A 24,218-nucleotide genomic window follows, 5' to 3' on the forward strand; every position below is an offset into this window, starting at 1 on the left:
TGTTTTGCCCTTGCGCTTGTGAAGAACAAAATGAGGTTCAGTAGCAGAGCAAATTTTGAGAAGTAAACAGATTACAAAGATCATCAGGAATTACTGTAAAGGGGAAAGGTAACAATGCATAGCCAGGGGAGCTGGAAAGAACAAAGCTTGGACTAGACAGAATGGCTTTGAGGAGGGCTCCAAGGATGAGGATGTTTTTTTCCCTGCCTTTCAAGTCCTTACGGCTGTGGCACCCTCATAATTGCTTTTGGGCCCTCCCCAGAACACATATCTCTATCCCGGGAAGCCATTCTTTCTGCTGGAGCAGCTACTTTTGCCCCAAAATACCTTCTGCCTGGTCTCCTGAGCCTGAGGCTCCTCCTATGTGACAGACTGAGGAGAAGAGCTTTGCACTGCCAAAGAAAAGCAGTGGTGGGGAACTGGGTTAAGGATACTAACTAGGCTGAAGAAAGTGCTTGTTAATACACCTTTGGAAGCTGAAACCCTCTCTTCTCTTGAACAAGTTTTTTTTGGCCTTGAAGCCAATGAGCAAGCTACCACCTCTCTCCTGTTACTCATTCAAGCTCCCTCGCTTTCCAGATGTTGCTGGTGGCAGAGGATTGCCCCCATTTTCTTGCTGACCTGAGCAGTGATCTTATCTGGCTGGAGAAGCTCATCCATTAGATATTCCAGCCCAGCAGCCTCACACGTGAAGCAGGGTTCAGGCTACTATATGTTGCACATAATTAATTGCTCCTTGTAGAGCTGCTACTACAAGCAGCTCAAAGGGAATTGCAACCTGATCCAGGAAGAGCCTCCACCACATGGGCCTGCTTTCTGCAGGCAGACATCACGAATCGTGCTTAACAACTACTGCTGCACACACACCAAAACAAAGGCTTCTGCCAAACTATTGCCAAACTCAGAGGAATCTGGGATGACATGCCAACTCCTCCATCGATGGCATCAGAGCAGACAGCAGCAGTGCTAGGCTATGCAACTAGAAAGTAGGAAAAGACTATGGAGGCTGTATGTGGTGTTAGAGCAATTGGTGCTTTTCTCCTCCACTGAGACAAAATAAGCAATCATCTGTTCTGCCTGTTCCTAAAACCTGTTTTAGAAGTAGAAATGCTGAATACTGCTCCAGGTAGAAGAAACCAGATGCAACCTCTTCTAGCAGGTGTTATTTTTGCCTAGTTTGTCTGACTTACTACCTCTCAACTCTATCCACTAATCACTAGCAGACACCCCAGCAGCATCTACTTGAATAAAACCTAAGGGATTATGTCCTATAGGCCTTGGATAAACCAAGGTCTGCTGTTCTGATTCTTTTCCCATCCCCACCTTCCTTGGAAAAGACTGCTAGTTTTCTGGGGCAGAGACCATCACTTTCTGTATAGAGCTAAGCCCTGTATGGCTCTGTTCACAGTAATAAAATCTATAGTAGAAACAATAAGAGTTCTATCAACTCCAAAAAGAATAAGACAGTTAAATAAATACTTAGAAATCTACTACTAGCTTGTAAGTATAAAAAGTAATTTTAACGTAAGCTGTCCTATAATCCCTTTAAACATCATTACTATATTAAATTTACAGCAGAGCCTGAGGCTTGACAATGGAAAGCGTGTCAAGATATATAATATTTGAGCCGGAAGAAAGCCATAATTTTCTACTATATAAAGAGAAACAAAATATAACACAGTATCTTCTGCAACCCCAGGGAGAACACCCGGAAATCTTTCAACATAAAGCTTCCCTGAGACTTTATCTGAGAATATGTTAGCACATGTAATTGGACTGCGGCCTGGAATCATTGCATCAGGTTGACTGTACACTGGGTAATAAACCACAGAACAAATGACAAAGCAAAAGGGGAGTCAAGGCTCTGAATCAGTTTTGTGTCAATCATGGAAACAACAGAAAATATGGCTGGAAGGACTTTATCTAGTCCATCCTCTGCAAGGCATCTATCCTAAACTATTCATAACACATATTTATCAAATATTTGTCAAACCAAAGAACGAGCTTCTGCTACACTCTGCAAGCAACAGGAAGAAAAGAAGGGTACAACATACTGTTGGCTTCTTTAACTTTTTCCCTGACATGATGGACGCTCAACTCTGAAGCAGGAATGTTTGATTTGAAGCAGTAAGCAGGGAAGGAAACCTGCTCTGACAAGACAGCAGAGAAGTGCTTGGAATTGGCATAAACTTCTTGCCTTAGAGAAAGAAAAGGGCACCTAGGGCAGCAGCACAGCTGAAAATGCAGTCTGAAGCTCCCAAAATGCACAAGAAGGGAAATAAAGATGTTGGAAAGCTACAGTCTGGCTAGACTGTAGAGAAAGCATTGAAGAAACCAGCCTTGCCCTATAAACACTCAAGCACATGGATAATGCATAATATCATTGCTTTCAGGTGCACTAACTAAATTTTAAGAGTCTTTCTATATGTTGCTGAAATGTTGCCCTGTGCCAACTCCCATTGATTTGATCCAAAGCCCACTGAAGTTAATCAAGACCCCTTCATCCAGCTTGTAGGAATTCGGATTGTAAAGGAGGCAAACCCCACTGAATCTTTATAGCATCACCCATTTCCACTGCTTTAGGAAAATTAAATGGACTAGCAATGGTTTGAGGGTCTAGTTGTTTTTTCGTGTCTGTTCTCCACTGACACAAGTTTCAGAAGATACATATTTTTACAGTTAAGAAAGATGAAGGCATGGGGTTCCTACAAATCATAAGGAAACCTTCTACCTGGTATTAAGGAAACCTTAACAAAAGTATCTATTTGATTTTAATGGAGTCTGTCTCCTCTACCCCCAATAATGGTATTTTCAGGTCTATGAAAAACAGTCTTCTAGTATCTCAACTACCAAAGAATTATGACTATCATCTATCAAATATGAGTACCTCTTTAAAATACAAACCACCAAATGCAGATAAGACTTAAACATAGAACAGAAACTGGACATATTACTGCATTTAGTCCTATAAACTATTTCTGTTTGCTAACAGTTAACTAAGTGGTATGACTAGGGAGTAAGTAAGTATGAGAAGGCTTTAATGCAGTCATCGTACTGGACTGAAAAACACTGCTGTAGCTCACTGTTACAGCTGGTAAAGTTAGCTATACAAAAACCCACTTTGGCCATGCAACTGCACTTCATGTCTGCAATACAGAGATACCTGGGCTTTTGATTCAAAAGAGGCAATTCCATATAGGGAATCACAGACTGCAATTCCATAATAGCCTGATTCCTTGTACAAAAAGTCCTTCCCTAGACTCAAACATTTCCACAAATACAAAACTAGGACCATTCTTCACTAATGGAACACATTAATTAATTACCCTATTGATATTATTCACTATTAGTAGATACTGCTTCTTCTCAAAAGATCCGACAGCTTAGTTAATGCAATTCCTGATGCTGTGCTGCTCCTTGCCTTGCAACCACTGTATTTCTGCATTGTAGCATAAACACAATGTTCCATTTTTAGAAAGAGTTTGCCTGGGAGAAGGTTTGAGCCTAACACAAGATGAGGGCTCACACTGGCCTGTGACACAAAACTGGAATAGAGAGTTCTGTGGCATTTCACTGATACATTTTTGTACAGTAGCACAGCATTTTAATGTTCAAATAACCCTGTATGAAAACAAAACTTACAAATTTGGTCTGCAAAGATTTAAGACACTACTATCTCATGGTTTGGGAAAATCATTTCTATGTCATATGAAGAAAGTGAAACAAAAAATGATATAGTTATATATAAGCTTTTCCTAAAAAAGTAGCCATATTGCAGGATGAAATTAATTACAAGCCTGAATTTCAGGCAAACAAGTTGTAAATACTTCACCTAAGTAGCCTGGCCAGTCACAAACATGTTACGTGGAATAGCTGAGAATAGAATCATAATCTCACATGCCCAAGTCCAGAGCAGTTGCAATTAAATCTTCTTACCCTGATTTTAATAAGCTTGCAGGCATGCAAGAAAGTGGATTCATGGAATGAAGGCATTCAGAATTTATCACTTCACATGGAATTTCAAAAACTTTTAGGAATATAAAATACTTCTGTGGCACAGTCTCTTACACAGAGGTTATGGGAATAATTTCAAACATTCAGTTAACCACACCTGCCTTTTTCTCTTACCCCATCTCTCTCTCACAATGGTAGACAGAAGGTAAACTTACAAATTTTCAGTGTTTGATCTGCTACTGAAACTGCCACACTGTGCCAATTCATTCCATTCAGTACTTTCTTAGAAACAGGGACTAAATAAGAGATTAAGATAAAACTCTTCCAGCTCTCTAGGGAGAAGGTTAGGGTATAGAGATAATTTCAAAAGCAACAAGAAATGCCAACAAAATCCTATGGGGGGGGGGGGGGGGGGGGGGGGGGGGAAGACTACATTCTCTTCCTAAGCTGTAGTTCCTATTCATGTGTATTCAGCGAAGAAACATTTAATATCACACCTGGGGACTTGATATCACAATGACATATACAATTTAAGAATTCTTGGAAATAGGTGTGGACACCATGGATTTTATAAGTTTCGGAGCCAGATAGTTTCATTTGGGAATAACTGGCTGGTGTTAAAGCCCATTTTAAATGCAGCTCTTCACCTTGGAAAAAATCAGTCCAGAAAATGATACAATCCAAATGGAACGGAATTTCAAAATTCTAGTGAAACTTCTGTGCTTTTACAGATACCAACCATATCTTAAGCTCCTAGTTAAAAAGAAGATAAGGCATCACTTTCTTTGTGCTATAAATCAACTCAGCCAAACCATCCTGACTGTTTTTCTAGCATCTTCCTTTTATCTTGGCCAAAAGCTCCTGTTATCTGCTGAAGCCAATTAGTTTTATTTGCAAATCCTATGGCATCAGATAATGGGACAATCAGTTTCTCTACTACAGCTTAGAAAGCCTATTGCAACTATCAGAAGGACGTCATCCACCTGAAGAAAACCACAAAACTACTTGCCACCAAGGTAAAACAGAAGAGCACTGCCACAGATCTCAAATGCCTCATTATAGGTGGGTTCCTGATGGCATGGGAAACCTGCTTGCAGGCTGTTGGGAAATCATCCCTTAGCGTGTCATGGAAGAATCATGGCAAAATATTTTCACAGCACTAAGAACTTGTTGCTCAGTAGCATTTCTTGGCTACTACAATCCTGAAGCAGTGACACTGCTGCTGCTGCACTGTAGTAACAAGCTTGATTTAGAAACACTGATGTGCCAAATAGAGCCATCAGCAATACCAAGCTTAACTAGTGCAACCTCCACCTGTGCATGCAACTTGCATGGTTTCCTTCAGGAAGGGCACTTTCTCCTGGCAACCAAAACCCACTGAAACATTGATTAACACATATTAGGCTTTGTTTCCTCTCTCGTTTGTCAAAACAGGACAGGCAGCTCTAAGTGCACTGTGTGTTGATCTTTACTGTGACCTAGACCCATACTTTCCTGATAACTGGAATGAAAGCAGTAGATATGTCTGTCAGTCTTGCCCAGCTATTATTGGTAGTATTCAAAAGCGTTTGTGTAATGCCTGTGTAGATGCAGAATGCTACAGAAACCACCCCCCACTCAATCTTCTTTGTGCTGTAGCTGGTTTCCCTCTTGGTAGGTTGAAGATCAGGGAATGGATTTGATTGTAAATGACCTGAGGTAATTCTGCAGCATATACACAGCCTGCTAGGAGGCATAATCAAGTGATAAGAATGCACTGTGATCTAATATTATTATTACTTGCCAATCTTTTTTGATTCAACACATGACAAAAAGTAAATCATTTTATTGCCATTGATGAAAAGCTTGAGTGAATAGATTCAGCTGAAATTAAGATAAAATCAGAATGACCTTTTCTAACGCAAAGGCCAGTCCAAAAATGCTAAATATTGTTACAACAACAACAGAATCCTGATCTAACAGTGGTTACAGCTATGTACTTTCATGGAAATGATACGGAGATGACATACTGATGGTAACTGACACAGTTTTAGCTTAGGAGGTTCATACAGGACATCGGAAAAAAACGTTTTCTTAAAGAGAGCAGCGCAGCACTGCATTCAACAGACGAAGCCATGGCTGACCTGGTCTGGCGCTCGATGTAAGTCCCACTTTCAGTGGAAGGAGGGACTAGATGGCCTATGGTTCTAAGACACAACATTTTGGAGATGCTTTGACAGGTAAATAATTTATTTACGTTAGTAAAAAATGACAGATTGAGAACATGCTGGAGAGGAAGAGATGTGAAAATATATACACTGTGTAAACTGTTTTATATTTGTTAGCTATGTATATAATGTGGTAACTATAACGCATATAAAGCATTTCAGCATTTTGCTGACCCATATGCTCTGAGCATGTCAGAAACTTTACCTACTGTTCATACAAAATGAAAACACAAGAGAAGTGCCATGTACTTCCCTAAACTCTTCAAGGAGTGGAACTTTCACCCTCTCAATGTGATACAGTCAATTAATTCAGCTTTTAAAAATATGTTTCAAAAAATTAGACTATTCTGTACTTTATATGTTTTTAATCTTTGCATTGGAGGGGAAGGAGGAAAATTTGAAGAAATAATTCTCTTCTTCAAAAAACAAGGGTTGGAGAACTGCTCATTCTTTATCTCTGTCAGCAACCTTTTCACATATAAAATATTTAGTTTTCTAAAGTAAAGCTTAAAACTGTCTACTATCTCAAAATGGATTGGTCCCTCTGCCAGTTCCCACAGTAAGGAATCTTACCTCCCACTATATTTGGCACAGATTATTGATGCACTTGACTTTCATTAGTATAAACATGGTAATGAATCACAGTAATGTAGTTTCATTAATGTAAACATAGAAAAAATCAATAATTAGTCAAGTTTTTCTTTCAAAGACTGTTTTGAAAATAGGCATAACATTCCCAACAGAAAAAAGGAATATTTCCAACTCTTTCTAATGTACACTACATAACAAAAAATGCTGCATACTTCAGTAACATCTAACCTACACCTTAACTGCATAGATTACTCCTGTAATACTACCTTATTTATAATTTTAGCATTTCCAGGGTAAAATATAGACCTGTTGTTTATCTTAAATGCTATTTCATTATTTGTCAAGAACATGGAACAAAGCAGAGAATCAGAGTCAGCACAGTGTGTTTTACACAGAGGCAACCAAACTCCCTGTCATTTCATGCAAAGGCTACACGTTTTAAAATATGCAACCAAAGGTCCTATTGCAAGGAATAACTGCATTTGTGTGAAGAGACCTCCAAGAACAACATCAATGTCTGTAAAACTTTCACTAGCAATCTCTCAATTTGAACCACAAATGCCTGCATCGGAAATAATTTTTCAGTTTCTTCATACTTCTTCTAGAGGTAAAATACACTACTGCTTTAGATTCTGTAGAAAAACCGTCAAAGGTTTTGATTGTTTATCTGTAGGTTATACCTATAGTGTGGAAATAATCTTTCTGGTCTGATTTGTACAATACCTAGCACAATGTCAGCTACTTCACAGCTTGGGCTCTGCAATGTTATAACTATGCAAGAAACAAACAAAACATACATAATTACAGAAAAATCACTATATCCAGCATATCACACAGCTAGATGTGAGCTAGCTTCAAACTGGAAGCCATGTAAACATATTAGCACAGCACTGTATCCAGTCTAGCAAGTCCAAGATCTCAACAGGGATTATTGGTTCAAGCACAGAACCACTCTAACCTGCCTATGTAGCTTCCAGTCTGCCATGGGCTCACATCCCACTGGCCTGGAGCCTGGAAAGGCTGAGCTGTCTGCAGAAGATTGTACGGGAACACTCACAGTTATTTAGAGTATCATGAGGAGCCATTCAGATACAGAAGCTCCGCCTGAACATTTTGCATTTCATTACCAAAAGTCTTCGTATTACCAAATTAATCCACATTCACTTGTAAACTACAGATACTTCATTTGGCATAGCAGACTAGCCAGCATTCCGTAAAAGTTCTGCACCATTTTGGTATACTAAAAAGGCCACTAAAAATAATAATAATAAAAAGGCCATTAGATATTTTTTAAAAAAAAAAAAGAAAAAACTTAACTTTGCACCATTAGGATACCCAACTAATTCTACACAGCTGCAGATCGTTAAAACACAGAGAAATATAATAGGAGAAGGTAATAATTTCTTAAAAGTCTTCCATGTATCAGTTTCTCAAAGAGAAAATGTATTACATGACAAAAGGTTACAGAAAAACTAAAATTATCTTTCTGGATATAGTTTGATAACATGAAGGAATGAAAAAGCAATCATGGATGCCTTTAGTTTCTTAAGACCAAGCATTATGAATTCAAAGTCAGAGCTTACACACACTTTAAAAAAAAACCACAAAGCAGAGTTACATATGGAAATAGACCACCACATCACCCAAACAACATCTATTCTGTCTTGTGGCAGTACAATAAGCAGAACGAATGCATTAACAAAATTACCAGATTTTTAACCTTAAACATTAAGTGCCTTAGACGTAACTGTGTGCTATTTCATAGCATTATTGAATGCAAAAAAAAATATATATAAGAGCAAAACCATACATGTGCATTTCTTCATTCAACGTTCCAAGATACATTCAGTGGTACAGAGGATAACTGTACTTTCTGTTACTGGTTTCATACTCCCCTCCTAGAGATCCAGTGTTGACAATAGGCAAAAACTGCAGTATCTCTTAGGTTACTGTCATGAACCACAGCTAGTTATTTAAATAAATAAATACACAAATACGTGCATACAATAGTTGGGGGAGGAAGGAAGATTTCACTCTAGTGGACGGAGCTGGGTAGATAAATCCTAGAGATCTGACATTTTCTACAATACAGGAAACTCTAGCATAATCGCTATTTCCTTGGATGTTTCTTATCTGTTCCAAGATCACCGGTCATGTGTCAACTCTACATGCAATACATTGTCTTGTAAATCACAGACCTGTCAAGATGAGATTTTTAACTGCAGAAGTGTGTCACAATAAGGTAGTTTCGTAGCAGTTAAAACACAAAATGCCAATTCTGACCTATTGACTTAAGAGAAACCCATGAGAATTAAAACAGAGAGCAGCTAGCAGAGGGGCTCACTGCTTGCTAGAAGCTGTAGGCAGCATTCCTTCCCTCCCTCCCTGTGTATAGGGACTCTCCAACTCTATCTTTCCAAGTCAGGCAGAAATTGCAGTGAAATTCAAAGAAGCTTATCACACCTAAAAAGCACAGCACTACATTCTAAAAAGAAATGTCTTCAGAGGGGTAATCTGGCATTCAGATGTTAGGCATCATCCACTTTAAACAATATGTTTTATGTAAGCATAAAACAAAACCATACCCTGTTTTCTACATTCCCACAATCTTGGATTACTTGGGTTACTGGCACAAAATTGCAGCTTTCTTCAGCACAGGCAGCCCCATGGGTCAACTTGATTCCTTTGAAATGTTACTAGCTATACTTTCTGAAATTGTAACCGTAACTGTCTTCCACAGAAATGTTTGTGAAGTTCCCTAGAATGAATCCAGGCTGTTTTATTTGTCATTGTCTGGTGGGTTTTTTCCTTCATTTATAAAGTTTTTCTTTTTAATTTGACAATGAAGTTAAAGAGATGGCAAATAATTATTATAATGTAGGACACTGCAATCATTACCTGTATTCCCATCACAACTTTCATATATCCACGCCCCCCCCCAGCCCCCCCAGTACAGTATTTTCTAAAAAGTTGTACCCCTTGCTGGTGACAGCAGCTAATCTTCAGAAACAAAGCCATAAGGCAGGAATGGACTTACGTATTAGATTTCAGCCTGAACCAGCTGTTTTTCTTAGTATTATTCCCTTTATGACCATCTGTCCCACCTGCTAAGATATTTTTCCCCTCACACAGACTCTCCGCTACAATTATTTGCCATTCTGGCTGACACACAAGTATCGATGGAAAGGAAACTGGATTAAATCCAACTTTGTACAGCCCAGTATTTGGAGATTTGGTAAGGCACCTGCTTGACTGCCAGTATAATTAAATCTGCCCTAAGTCTGCTTTACTTTATGGCCAGTTCACACAAACCCAAACACTATGAGAGTTTGTTCCCACTCTGTCTTCCTTCTCAACTACGTCAGTAAGTGGCAGGAAACAGTACAGTGCAATTGCACAAGAGTCTCTTCTCCGCAAAGCCATTTTTGGTTTTAAATACACTGGCATGCTCTACTGAATGAATCTACTGAGATCTATCTTGTCTATTCATTAAAGGTGAATTCACAAAACTCTGCACTCCATATTTGTGAATATCGGGCTTTCAAAACTGACTGCGTGCATGTTTTTGACAACACTTTCCAAATCAGACCTTCTGCCTAAAAAGGTCATCCTAAATCTTCCTTCTTTGGCAGAATTGCCAGAGAGACACGATGCAAAGAAATGAGGAAGAGAAGAACTAGGAAGGGCTGAGAATGGAGAAAAAGGGATTAAATGGCATGTGGCTACACGGTGAAATTCTGGATTCTCAAGAATTATCTGCTGTTTTCAATGAGACCAACACCAGAATAAATTTTATCCAGGAGTCCAACACATTTTTTGCAGCATTTATTTTCCATATGTGGTTAAAGCCTGGCAACTAAACTGGAAATAACTACTTAAGCATAATTCAGAAGACTGCACAGCAGTGGCACTGCCCAAAAAATCAGGAAGAACATGACAGTTACAAAGTGTATCATCATAATTTCACCTCTGACTATTGCTGACAATAGTCAGGAGTAACAGGAAGGGAACTGCTGAAAAAGCACAAGTGAGGTCACCTTTTTCTGGTTACCGTTTTTAAACATCTGCAAAATATAAATGAGGCTTTTAAAGATTATGAAGCAGTGAAAGAGAGGGGGAGAAATAATTACAGATGTGTGACATAAGGAATAAAGGCAAAAGAAGTATGAAAGAGAGGCAGGAAAAAAGGGAATGAGGAGAGAAGGTAGAATTCAAAGGAGCACATGCTGATGGGCTTTAAATTTCCAACAGAAAACTAGTAATTGACATCTGTGTCCATACAGTGTTTAAAATAAGCTCTTAGTTACTAGCACTGCATTCAGGAAGGAAGCAAAGAGTGCTATCTTAACTGAGCTCAGTTCTAAGCGTAAGATTAAAATAAAAAAGAGGGATTCAGATTCTTGTCAACTCCTGTCTGCTGCTCAGCACTCCTTACTATAACAGCCCTGTTTGCTTGCGGAGTGCCAATAATGTGCCAGAGCTGTGGTGTGCTTTGGAGTTCTGAGACCCTTAGCTCTGCAACTTTGAGACCAGATGGAAAAACCCACCTTTGAGCACCATTCATAATGCCAAAGTTTAACAAATAATAGACTGTTACACAGACTTTGTTTGGAAAAAAATGGGGGTAATCAATCTTTATTTCTATTGCTTTTGAAGCAGGTAAGAGTTAAAAACATCATCACCTATGCCATTTTAATTTTTGCTACTAACTTTTTAGCTAGTACCCAAAACCATAATAAAGTTCTTGTCATGTTCTTAATTTCTACCTTGAAAACATTTTCAGCAAATGCAACTTACAGAATCATGATGTTCAAGCATGTCAGTAGCTATAATCACCTGCACAACAAGCACTAGTGTGTTACAGATGCTGTCTGGCACCATCTACTGAAATGCTTCAGACATTTTTAAACAAATGTACCTTGAAAGACTCAGTCATATACTTTGCTGTTTCTTCTGAGCATCCTCCAGCCGTGCATTCATTCTGACAGCCCTAGAAAAAATAAAACCAGAGGAAATCAAACTCAGTGCACATTGCAGAAAAGTCGGTACACATTCAGTTAATTATTTTTAGGAACAGATTGTACTTTGTCATCAGTAAATATATTAGAAAGAATTTTTTAGTGGTTTCTTAGCACAACTTTCTACCTTCTAGGCTTTTAGTTTTACTTCAGTCACAATATTTTGCACAACAGTATTTCTGGGCTATATAGGAAAGATGATGTCTTAGATTAGATTATCGCTCAGAAGTGTGGAAGGATATGGACAACATCACAAGTCTTTAATTCAAAGCTGACTAAATAAATAGTGTTTTTACACAATTCCATCAGATCCCAGTTTCTCTACTAAAACATCTACCCAACAGATTTGCTTTTGCCTTTTCTGGCTAGAAAGAATGGAAGAAAAAGGGAAAGGATTTTTTTTGTTAAATCCTTCATTAAATGAAAACAATGATATGAAAACAATGTCCACCTATATAAATATATAACCAGAATATTTTGAATTATCTACTATGTTGAACTCAAGCGTTCTACCACTGACCATGCTAGACAGGAACTGAAACAAAAGGAGTGATAGTTCTAGGCATCCTTCTCTTCAGCAAGAGGGATAACACAGACAGGTGCAAGCCATCTACCTAAAAGCAAGAACCGCGGTTTCCACAGCATCAGGCTAGCATCTTTGTGGACCCTCCTCCACTAGTTAGACCTCCTTGCCAGTGGCCAGTAAATGCATATAACACCCAACAGCATCGACAGCATCGAGCAAAGGAGACAAATACAGCCCTGACAGCATTTCTTGTTTCTGAGCAGAAGAGCTAGAAAGATGAAGTTGGAGCTGAGGTTTGAAAGAGGAAGGTGCCAGGAGTGAGACTGTCTGTGTGATGGTCCATGAAAGCGGTGGCTTAAGGGAAGCACAGCTGACAAGATGGAGGGAACGGCAGAAGGAATGGCTAGCTGCTGAGATGAGGCCAGGGATGGGTGGACGTGGGGAAACAGTCATGCTGGTCAGAGGGGCTGCAAGGGAAAAGCACTAGCAGGAGCCTGCACTGGCTCCTCACCACTTGGTGGTTGTCTCTCACACTGCCACCCCTCAGCCTCACGGCATCTCGGATGGAAGTCCCAGCCCAGGTGGGAAAGCCCCAGGTCAAAGGTATAATACCCTGAAGGAAAAGAGGTGCACAGGAGACTTCATGGTCAGGCGGTGAGATCCCTGCCCCAAGCTGTTAACCAGCGAGCAGCCCTTGCCCTACCTGGAGCACTGCGTGTAGGGTGGATGCCAGTGCTGGGGAGACACCAGCCACCCAGTCCTGCAGCAGCCACCCAGCTGTGGGGCCAGGACTGGGGCTGCCTGGCTTACAGGCTGTGAAGCATGACACACACACAAGGCAAGTGACATGATTTTTTTCCCTTTTTGCAGATCTTGGGGATATGGTAGATGGGGGGTGGGGGTGGGCAGGGGCAAGTGCAGTATCTTCAGTGGGCCTTTAACACATAGCAGGCTTGCTACCAACAAAAGAAAAAGCAAACTCCCGTCCACAGCAGATCTCACTTCCTCTCCCCTCCCCCCAGCGCCCCAGGGGGACCATAACGTCCCTCCTGCCTTCTCTCACCATCAGCTTTAACCCTTCTGTTCCTCTTTTTTCCTAACCCTCTAACAGCGAGGCATGCAATCACGGCTGCAGGCTCCTTTCCTGTCAGCTAAAGGAGGATCTGCTGGGAGAAATCACAAACCCCTTCACAGTGTACCAATACGCTTTACCTTTAAAGCCTTATGAACAACATGTTTTACTTGCCTTAAATCTTAAGAGGTTTTTACTCCAGAAAGACAAGTCTTTTTGGTAGAGTGTTCAATGGCGTTCCATGTCAGACTGTAGCAGGACTAAAGCGTTACCCAAGCTAAGGGACAGTCTCAACTAAACACTGTGTAACAGGTTCTTGCTTTCTCTGTAATTCGTCAAATACTTCCAAATTCCTCTGGCAAAATCCCAGAAGGCCTTCATGACACCATCAGTTTATAACAGTTAAGTATTCTGCAGATGAATCAAGTCAACCAATTTTTCTCTGCACTCTAGTGAATTAGGATGGAAAGTGTGCTGGTTACCAGCTAACAGCCTGGTAAGTGCCAGCTTTGGAGCAAGAATTTCTCCAGCAGCTCCAGCTCATGCCTGACTTTTGTCTAATATCCAGTATGCAAAGCTGGATTTTGAAATAATTACTGGTGACAGCAAATACTGACAAATACTCAGCCATTATGCTTCAGGTTTTTTCCCACCTCTCCTTTATGAAGTTGCCCTAAAGCAAGAGTTGGCATCAACACAGAGAGGACCAAAGCTGGATATAGTTTAATATTCTCTTTCATGATCTTTAAAAAGATACAAAACCTGTATGTGAATTTCAAGTGTGGACCACCTACAGGAACAGCCCCCAGGGGCACGATCATTTTACCCTTCAGTTCAAGGTTCCTACTGAACTCAGTGAAGTCAACAGCCCATTTCTTGGGTGTATGCCATTGAGCCAGTCCTGTTCTCCATGAAGTCATCATGTTTTACAGATTTAACTCATATTTAAAGCAAGTAGCTAACTGCCTTTGTTAACCGCACTGAGATTGAATTGATTTAATCCCTCAGCACTAGAAAGATATACCGCAATTACTTTCTAAATGATGGAGTCATATTTTAATGGCTCCATGGCTTTTAAACCTGAAACATGTTGTTAAATGCAATAGGGAAAATTACTCCCTGGTTTAGTGCCAACATTACCAAGGGAGATATGCCAAGCATAAATTTGCCCTTTGTGTTTAATAGCATGGTAGATTTAAAACTGCATCCATTAAAAACACTGATGTTATCCTAAAGATACGTTTGAGCCACTGGGTCAATGTCACCTCAAAAGTCACTCAAGTCTGTATCAAGTTGCTATACAATTACGCAAGCATGACAGTGTTTCTTATGTTGCAGTGTAGAGCTAACACCACTGTCTTTATCCTATATGTAACCGTTTTTTCTAAATTGGAAATAGGAGAGCATTTCAGTTTTCCTTAAAAAACATTGAAATGGCATATTTTTATCATTACTGTAAAGCCTGTAAGAGAACAAAAAAAGTGTAAAGCATTACACTAGATTAATTTTTTTTAAAAAAACAGGGTTTATGTCATTGTGTCACTACAAAACACTACTAAAATAAAGACTTGGTGATGAGTAATTCTGTCTTTACTTTTATAGAAGATCTCAGTGCTATAATAATAATTGCAAATCCTTCAGCACTTACAAAAGCAATCACACCATACTCAGTTGGATAATATCATTCCATCACATTAGTACTTTACTTCCAATCTAACTCTCATATAAAGAGGAGGTAAGCCTTAGCAGGGGGTTAGTCTCCTCCCAGTGTGTGAAGGACTGCTGTGTGTGAAACATTTACCAGCACTTTTGGAAATTTTATACCTAATAGTTGTCACCTGCATTACTGCTAGAGCTTTCCCAGAACTGAACATTCAACTCCTGCATTTGGTCATCAGAATGCATTAGACATAGGTATTTTCAACACATTTTAGCATCAGGATGCTCCAACCAATGTCTCTTGGCTTTCCCTGCTGCCTTTGGCACACCTTTTCTGACTGCTATTCTGTTATGGGCATAAGACCTTGTAGCCCAAGTACTGACCTGCAAGAGCACTCAAACAATTTCACTTATTACCATTTTGCCATGCCTCTAGTTATGTTCATCTTTTGGAGTATCCTCCTGGATCTCACAGCTGCTTCAAAACAGAGAGTCTACCTCTTCTACGCAGACCTTCCTACCCTTCAGCTGAAAGGACCTTGTGCTACAAAAATTGGCAGACTTCCCTAGACTTCCTAAACTCCCTACACTTCCTAGACTACATGACTCTGCTTAGTTTTTCTTGTGCCCTCACACTTGGTGGCTTTTGAGAGCCAGTGGTAGCACCAATGTCTTTGTTCTCATTTGGGATTATCTGCTGTATAAACTGCAATTCTACTAGATCCTTTGTCAAACTGCTGTTCTCTGGCTTTAGCTACTGCATTATCCCACAGGCTCATCCTCAGTTATGAAATTGGAACTGAAGATTATCAGAAGCTTCATCACTGTAAATTTAAACTGCAAACTTAACTTCTTTAACCTACACCATATGAAATTATTTAATAAAAAGGAATGGTACCAGTTCTCAAAAAAATAATTTGCAGTTACCTCTATATGCCATGTCCTTTGTCACCCATTTTCAAAGAAATCTAATTCTTTAATCAGTTCTGTGCTCACTTAATTTTCCCTGCTGTTTGGTAACTCTTCTCACCAGTCGGGAACAGAAAACTTTCCCTAGTACAAGGTAGGAATAAAGAAATAAACTGCAAATTTTTGCTTTCACCAGTGCATGCTTCATCCAAGTCAGCCCACAGACAGCTCAAATCAGAGACAAGACCCCACTCTGAGCAAGATTTCCATCAGCAGCACCAGCCCTCTGATCAGAGTACTGCCAGTGGCAGAGAACATCTGAAAATCAAGTTTCACGCCCACAAAAGAACCGTAGACAGTGCTTTGTTGGCAGGCATTGGCTATTCATGAAGGACAAGAACCTAAAGAAGCAAATAAGCCACGGAAACACAGCTATGGCTGCATATAGCTCCTCCTGCTGAGGCAACCCCACCACCTGCTACGCAGAGAAACTCAAAACCAAGAGTATCTTGTAGCAGTCAGGCCCCAGCAAAGATGGAGTGGGAGTTTCCTCTGAGTCAGAAGTCATATGAAAAACAGTTTTCAGTGAAGAAAGTCCTTTCTGAGACATTTCTCCAAGCTAGAAGTGTCTTGCTGCTTTTTCCTGTGCCTCATTCTGGCGACTAAGTGTCTAAGTAGTATTTCATGCACTGATTTACACTGGAAGGATAATGAAATTAGAATACTTACCAGATTCCAGGAATCCAGCAGATCAATAAATTCAATACATGTCTTATACTATGACACTGCCTACAGGCAAGCCAAATCCAGTGTGCGATGACGGGTACTTTGGCATTCAAAGCCACACAAATCAGAGTTGCCTTTCTGTTCCAGGTATAAAATAGAGTCCAACATGCACAAGTGCCATATATTCTGTATATTGTTGCAGTCACATAAAACAGTTCCATGACTCCAAAACAGTTTTCATCTGTCCCTAGGAAATGTTAATACAATTTGGCAGCCACACCATTTAAGAGATGAATTTGCAGGAAAAAAAAAAGTGGTAATGATGTTCATAGCTTTAAAAAAAAATCCACCTGCTGTCAGACTGAGAGAGAAATTCTGAATATTGCTGTAGGGTTGAGTCATATAATACTATTTTTAGTATCAACTAAAAATATATTTATTTAACAACATTTATGAAAGACTTCCAGAGCTTAGGAAGCTCATTTATGGAGTCTAACAGCCAAGCATATTTCTCTCAGCTGTCATGGAAGCAGCTGCCTGATATAAAAATATCTTAATACTGTCTTTATATTGTATGTTCGTGAATGTGAACATGCACATATGTATACATTACCATGCAAGTGTCACCAAGTACATTCATTGGGCTGGGTCATTTCCATGATAGTATGACATGCCTTATCCACACAACTTCTTTTAAATCTACTCCTTTCAAAATCAAGACAGGAGGAGCAGGAAGACTGATTCTTCAATTGTATTTCTAACCATTTATCAAGCCAAACAGAGAACTCTGAGGTATCTTTTGTATGTTAGGTTGGCACACTCTCCAGGTATTGTCCTGCCCGTCTTCAATAATGAATTCAAAGAACATGTACAGCACAAATCCCAGAGCAGCTCCAATGATACACCTCAATGTATGCACAGATCAGCACGGGGGACAATGATGGATACAACACCAACAACAAAACACACAAAGGGAAAACATAAGGACAGTTTGGCATATGCAGTTTCAGTGCTTAGCTTTTTACTCAGTTCACCAAGAATTCTCATTCATGTTGATTTCTGCACATCCAATACATTTCTTCAAGACTCCTCTTACCTAACATATCTGCCCTGATGCCTTGTCAGCTGGGTACTATCACCTTACTGTGGCTGCTTGTTCAACCTTGAGCTGGCACTAATGTTGGTTAAACAGTGAGGCAGTATAATAACAGCATACAATAAAGAAAAATACAAGGCAAAATACAAGGCAACTAGCATAGCAGAAAATAGAAAGCTTCCACATTACTTAATGATACCTTTAATCAGAGTGAAATCATCAGGGTATAGAACATACCAGAATTTCTCTATTTACAAAAGCTGCATTCCATAAAGTAAGGTTGAATTTAAATAGATTATCATTAAACTAATCCAAAAGACTGTGCAGGCACTTATCTTCTGGCTTGAGAAGTTTATTTGGTTTAATTTAAAGCAATTTAAGTAATTCAAATAAAACTGAAATATGCTCCTTTTAAAACAAGTATCACTGGTTTTATTACGTTTAAATAAAAGACAATTTGGATTATACGAGCACAATTTATTGGTTAGAAAAAACATTAAAACAGAGAACATAAAGAAATTGAAATATTCAGCTTGTCCAGCCAAGATGCATATTTAGTAACATTTATAGTTACATTACAACTCTAAAAGCAGACTAAGTTGGTTTCATGAGATTAAATAAATGCAGGACAATGTTGGCAAAGTCAAATCATTTCAGTCAGCACTCAGGTGAGGAACCTCTCTCAGAAATAATGCCATTTTTTTGATTCAGTGCTTAAATTAATGATTGAGTGAGTTCAGTAATGCCTAACCTGTTATACAAGAAAACTTGTATCAGTTCACCTGAAAGGCAGCAAGGCTAGGCAACATGAATGATAACTATGACTGAAATCCAAAAAAAAAGTATGCTTAACAAACTGGACTATTAAGAAGGTTAAAGGGAAGAAAAGAGTTCACCAGAAATACAAGATAGATTAATTTGTCATCACAAACTCTTAAGTAGAACCTGACCAGGGACCTATTCAGCTTCAGGCTAAAATTATTTGGCAAGATACTCCATAAAATTTACAACATGAGCTGTAAATTACACTCATACAACATGGAGTCTAAAGCGTGATTCCCAATTGAATAATACTGAAAATCTACTACCGTTCCCATTGAATACAGGACTTAAAGCAGCTCTACGTCTCTGCATGGTGTCCTTTTATTCAATAGTTAGTTCTGTCTTAATACATTTCCTGCACAACCATACAATCCTCCTTCCTATTTTCTTTACAGAATAGGCAAGTACTCTAAAGAAATCCTTTTTGCAAACGACCTCCAAATGCAATGTGCTTTAACCTTGATTTCTAAGCCAAATGCTTATACTGTTCCTTTTTGTTTTCCTTCCTATGACCTTCTTGTTGCTCTGTCACTCCCCAGTGCCATTTCCTCTGTCTTTACCCTCTTGCTCAGTTTAATGACACTTCCCTCCTGGTTGAGGAAAACAGGCTTGTACTATTAGGGGAATAGGCAGATGACCTAATGGAGCTCTTCCATCTCTAACTCCTATGAACAGTGCCTCTAAGTGCCTCTTTTGTTGGTTTGTTTGTCTGCTCTAGCATTAATTAGGTTTTTAACAAGTGCATTGTTGGCTAGAATGGCGTAAAGAAAAACATGTTAAAGCAACCAGCTGGATTTAGTTGACCTATAAATTCATCCGTCTGTTTTCTAACTAGATAGTGTCTCATGTCTATATGATATGCTTATTGCTCAAACAAAATAAATGAAAATTCTGAAAGTCACCATGGTTTTTATTGTGTTTAGGCCCAGTTCTCATTGATATGAGCCCTTTTACATCAAACTGGCAACAGGAAAGGGAAAATAGCTATTACATACATTCCCCTACCAGCATAACCCAGCTTTGCTGTTAACCACAAGGAAGCTTGTGTTCATGAGGTCTTCTCTAACATTTCTCTTTGCTTATGTATTCTATAATGCCAGGTACTAAATTAGCATTTTAAGATTTTATAAAGTTAACCAAAGCTTTTAACAGCAGTGTTAATACCAGCAAAGATGAGCCTAAGCACAACGAAAATTTTCCTCAGGGATTCAGTTATACTGTCTGTATCCTTTATCCTGAGACAGCTGTACAGGTAAAGTACAGATCTGCTTTAAAGATGCATAACATATAGCTTACAATTTGTTTATTAAATTCCCTGATGGTGGAAACTACACACAGATCCTGCAGCTGATGACCAAGGCAAGCAGCTTGATGCAATTACCAAATGATAATATGAATAACATGAATGCATACACAGCAGAAACAAATAAAATCATTGTCTTGAGAGTTACTGAGGGTTTAGAACTGGAAGCAGACAATTTAGTGCAGGAGACCAAAGCTTCTGCAGTTTGCAAATAATCATTGTAGACTCCTAGGGGGAAAAAAAAAAACCCAAAACACACATTAGACACAGTGATGAATTCCAAAATGAGAACTGACGTACTTAAAGAAAAGAGCCAGCAGACAGAAACCTGTATACAAGGTCATTCTCCTGTTTGCAAGCACCCTCGTAACAGCGGAACCAGAAGAAACACAGGGTCAGGCCTGAATCACTGGCCTGTATAAGGGGCATTTGTAGCTATTCTCAGAGTGCTTAGACCGTGTCCCATTGAAGTCCATTTTGCACTGGAATAAAGGTTTACATAAGACACTGAGCAATGATGAATCACACACTGAAAACAAAGGCTCTGGGGAAAAAAAAAAAAAAAAAAAAGGCTTTTGAAGGAGAAAGGAGTTACTTTGTCCACCACAAGTCCTGTATACAGTCCCACTAGAGATAATAAAACAGTAACTTACATAGCTGGCCCTCGAATAACACAAAGTACAATAAAACATTACCTAACTTTGCATGTGGTTGCTGGTCTGTAAAGGGCAGACGTGTACTGAGCTTGGTACCACATCCAGCCCTGATAACTTTGAATGGCCTATTTAATTCACCACTGAGAACCTTATGCAAAAGCGTAAGAAGCATGACTTTCTGTATTGCATTAGGTTGTTAGTGCAGTTATTGCCTGTTACCTGCTTGCCAAGCAGTTTATTTAGCTGTTCAGTGTCCAACAGATGAAGCTGATAAAGCATGGCAGCAGCTAACCTGGGGATCTGAATGGGCTCAATACCACAGGGACACTCTGCCTGACCAGTCTGAGTACTCCTCATAAATGCATTTCTCTGTGTTGGTCTTTTCAAACGGCAGAGCATAGTCCCAGCTTTTTTGCTTGCAGGCAGAACTGTATACACCTAGATAACATATTCTGCCTGGACATTTGGCCACAATGCTGCAGAAGGACCCAGACCTGAGCTTTCAAGGCTTACAGCCGATTGAGTGATCTAATAAGTCTCTTTAAACAAGTGATGCAAGCCAGGGTAATTAAAAAAAAAAAAAAAAAAACCAAAACTAAAAAGACAGCAAGTTTTGTCTAGAGGTGTTGCAAATACTGTGCTTTCCCAAACTGTGATGGTGGACTGGTCTGTACGGTGCTTGCAGTTATTTTACTCTTTGCTCCAAAGAACTGAGACCTTCATTTTTTATAAGCTTTAAGCCAGTTTTTTCACTGTAATACCTGGAAGCCTTAAAACTTAATACTGGCTCTACAGTCACACCACCTAAGTGAAGGAAGGTGGAAACATCTGTCTCTTCTACAGACAGGAAATTTAGGCATAGATTGTCCCATCAGCATACCTCATACTGCTTGGCAGTTCATTCAGAGAATTCACTGGGAGGTAGACAGGTTGTGCACAGCTCCCCAGGAACCAAGTCTACAGCTCCTCTTCCTTATAGAGACATACCCATCAGATCCATTGCAGTTCTTCTCCAGGAAGAAAAAACAAGTGTAAATGATTGATGTGGTTTTGGCTGTGCTCTCAACTGACAGCTATGCCCTATGCAAGCTTCTTCCACAGCAGCACACAGGTGATAGCTGCAGAAGACCTGCCTATACTAGCTCCAGTGCGTTTTAAGCCTGGTATAATTGGTTTGAAGTAATGGCAGATCTCTACCAAAGCCTGGGTTATATCCTTGTGATGTGTCTTTTGCTGTGTGTTCAAACACTGCCTTAATTTGATTTAACTGGACACAATTCAACAAAGTAGAAAGGAAGCTGAAGCTTTCCTCTTGATGTAAAGGGCACAAGGAACAGAACTAAGCCGCAAGGAAAATCCTTGGAACCTATTTGAAGACAGCACCTCCAAAGTGTTCGTGGTCTTGTTCAAATTAACAGTAGGCATAATCCACCACACCAAGCAAATGTACATAATCCCATAGAAGCTTACTAACAAGCCAAGAAAAGCAGAGCACAACAGTGTCACTGTACAGTGCCACACATTACACTCTTGAATGTGGAAAAGCATCCAGGTAACACCCACAAGAACCGGCTTTTTTTGATGATGTCTGCTCAAAAGTGGTAATCTAGTGACAAAGCCAGATACTCCACCTTCTTAGTATATATTCAACTGTGTAACAGCTCTAAAGCAAGGGGGAAAATCATGTATTACAACACTACAAAATTTTGCAGTTGCATTAAAGTTACCCTATGTATCCTTTCTAAAAATGCTGCAAGCAAGCCCTTTAGCTGAAATCCCCCATCATTTGTTGACAATGCCCAGAGGAAACTGGATTCTGCCCAGGGAATTTGAGAGCAAAATAGCACTCAGCACATTAAAAGTGGCCTTGAAAAAGTATGGTCACAGATGAGATATTTGTAGAGGTGTCAGCATGAAACATGCAAAGCAAACAGAGGCCCTTTGTCAAAATTGCAGCACAGTAAAAAGTCATCACAAATCAAGAGTGACACAGTCCCTATTAGAAAAGTGGTAACTTTCAAATACTGAGAAGTGGCACTAGTAATGAAGATAATAAACAGGCCTTGGATGAGTAACATAGGCTTGTCCTCCTGCAGTTCAACATCTGGATCGATGATCACCGGCCCTGCTCAGATCAATAATCTAAACTGACAAATGATTTATTTATAATACCCTCATGATCCAAGGGTTTTGCCCAGCTCCAACCCACACAAACATCAATGTCCTTGACTAGAATGTCTCTGTCATTTCTGAATTTATGAAGCTAATCTTAAGCATCTTAAAACAGCTTAGAATTGGATCCAATTTGTCCACTGTTGAAATCCAGTTCACTTGGACATGGCAGGACAGAACACTAGTTTTCTATGTATGTCACAATAAACATTTTGCCCAATTGACGTGATGAAAACATTCCTGGCTACAGCAAGACCACTTAAAAGAAGATCCAAAAGGGAACAACTGTAAACGCAGCATTTTCAGCTCAATGGAGCACCAGAAAGGAATGCTGACATTACTGAAATTCTATCTCCAGGTGTCAAGAAAAGAATCAGCCTGTAAATGCCAAAAGTCATCTCTGAAAAGGTGTTGAAAGGCAAAGGATAATACTAAAAAATGAAGATATTCTAATGCTACTGACACTTTTCAATATAAAAAAAGCTACAGAACTTGTCTTTGTATTCTGTAAGGCACTGTGCAACTGAGAATGAAGCCTGAGCCAGAGCACAGGATCAGATTTAGAAAAAAAGCACAGCTGTGTTAGAAGGATACAAAAAGAAGAAAAACTGAACTGAACCAAATAACAGTCAAACAAGCCAATGGACTTCCTTTATGGTTACAGAAATAAAACACTTCCCAGCATGCGAAGCTCTGTTTCATTTGTCTCCCAAACTGCACTTCTGTTTCTAAAGACATTTAATCCAATTTAAGGCAGAGTCTGCAATTTAGTTCCCATGTATATATAAATAGGTTACAGCATATTTAACCACCATACTTGCTTAAAATACAAATTATATACTCATGATGGAAAAATGCCTCAAATATACAAGCATGTGAATACAATGTGATTATTCTTTTTCTGTGTGCAGGCAGGTATCTATGCAGCTGTACAGCTGTGCTAAAAATTGTGGCTGTGTAGCCACTGTATGCTGTAATACCCTATACTACAGCTACTACTTCATGTTGTGTAAGGAATAAACTCGGCTCACATTACAGTTTTACACTAGAGCACAACTACTCATTTTATATAGCTTTCACACCCTATACTTCAGGCAACACTTTCTAGCAATTCAGAAGAAACTTGCTACAAGAGTTTGTAAGCAGGTGGTGCTGCTGTGCAGGGCAGGATTCAGAAGGACCCACAGTTTTACCTTGTTAACACTAGCACTGACTGTGACCTTGGTAATTTGACAATCTTAACAAAACCTGATGTTCTGTTCTCAGGAATGATTAGGGTACTTGTGAATGTTTTACAACTATAGATCCTATTAAAAACTACTTATGCTTTTATTCATCCAGGGTCAAAAACTTAACTTCTCTACCTGTTTCCTCAAACTTTAAAATCAAGGAACTAATACCTGCATCATGCATCTGGTAAGAAACTTAGTTAACAGCTAGTCTGCTAAATACGTTGAGGATACTGCAAGTATTACAATTTCCTATACAGTTTTCTTCCCCGTATTGC

The 24,218-nt window shown here is 39.4% G+C and overlaps 1 protein-coding gene across 4 annotated transcripts in view; it reads right to left on the reverse strand.

Annotated features, from left to right (window-relative positions):
- BCAT1 (branched chain amino acid transaminase 1) overlaps positions 1-24,218 on the reverse strand; it is a 67,281-nt gene that overhangs the window by 37,442 nt on the left and 5,621 nt on the right. For all 4 annotated transcript variants that reach the window (XM_027797395.2, XM_027797396.2, XM_055711856.1 and 1 more), the window contains exon 2: positions 11,671-11,742. In XM_027797395.2, the coding sequence (XP_027653196.1) occupies positions 11,671-11,742 (72 nt within the window). The remainder of the gene's footprint in view (positions 1-11,670; positions 11,743-24,218) is intronic.

This window comes from Falco cherrug, chromosome 5 (assembly GCF_023634085.1).
Source record: "Falco cherrug isolate bFalChe1 chromosome 5, bFalChe1.pri, whole genome shotgun sequence".
Lineage (NCBI taxonomy): Eukaryota > Metazoa > Chordata > Aves > Falconiformes > Falconidae > Falco > Falco cherrug.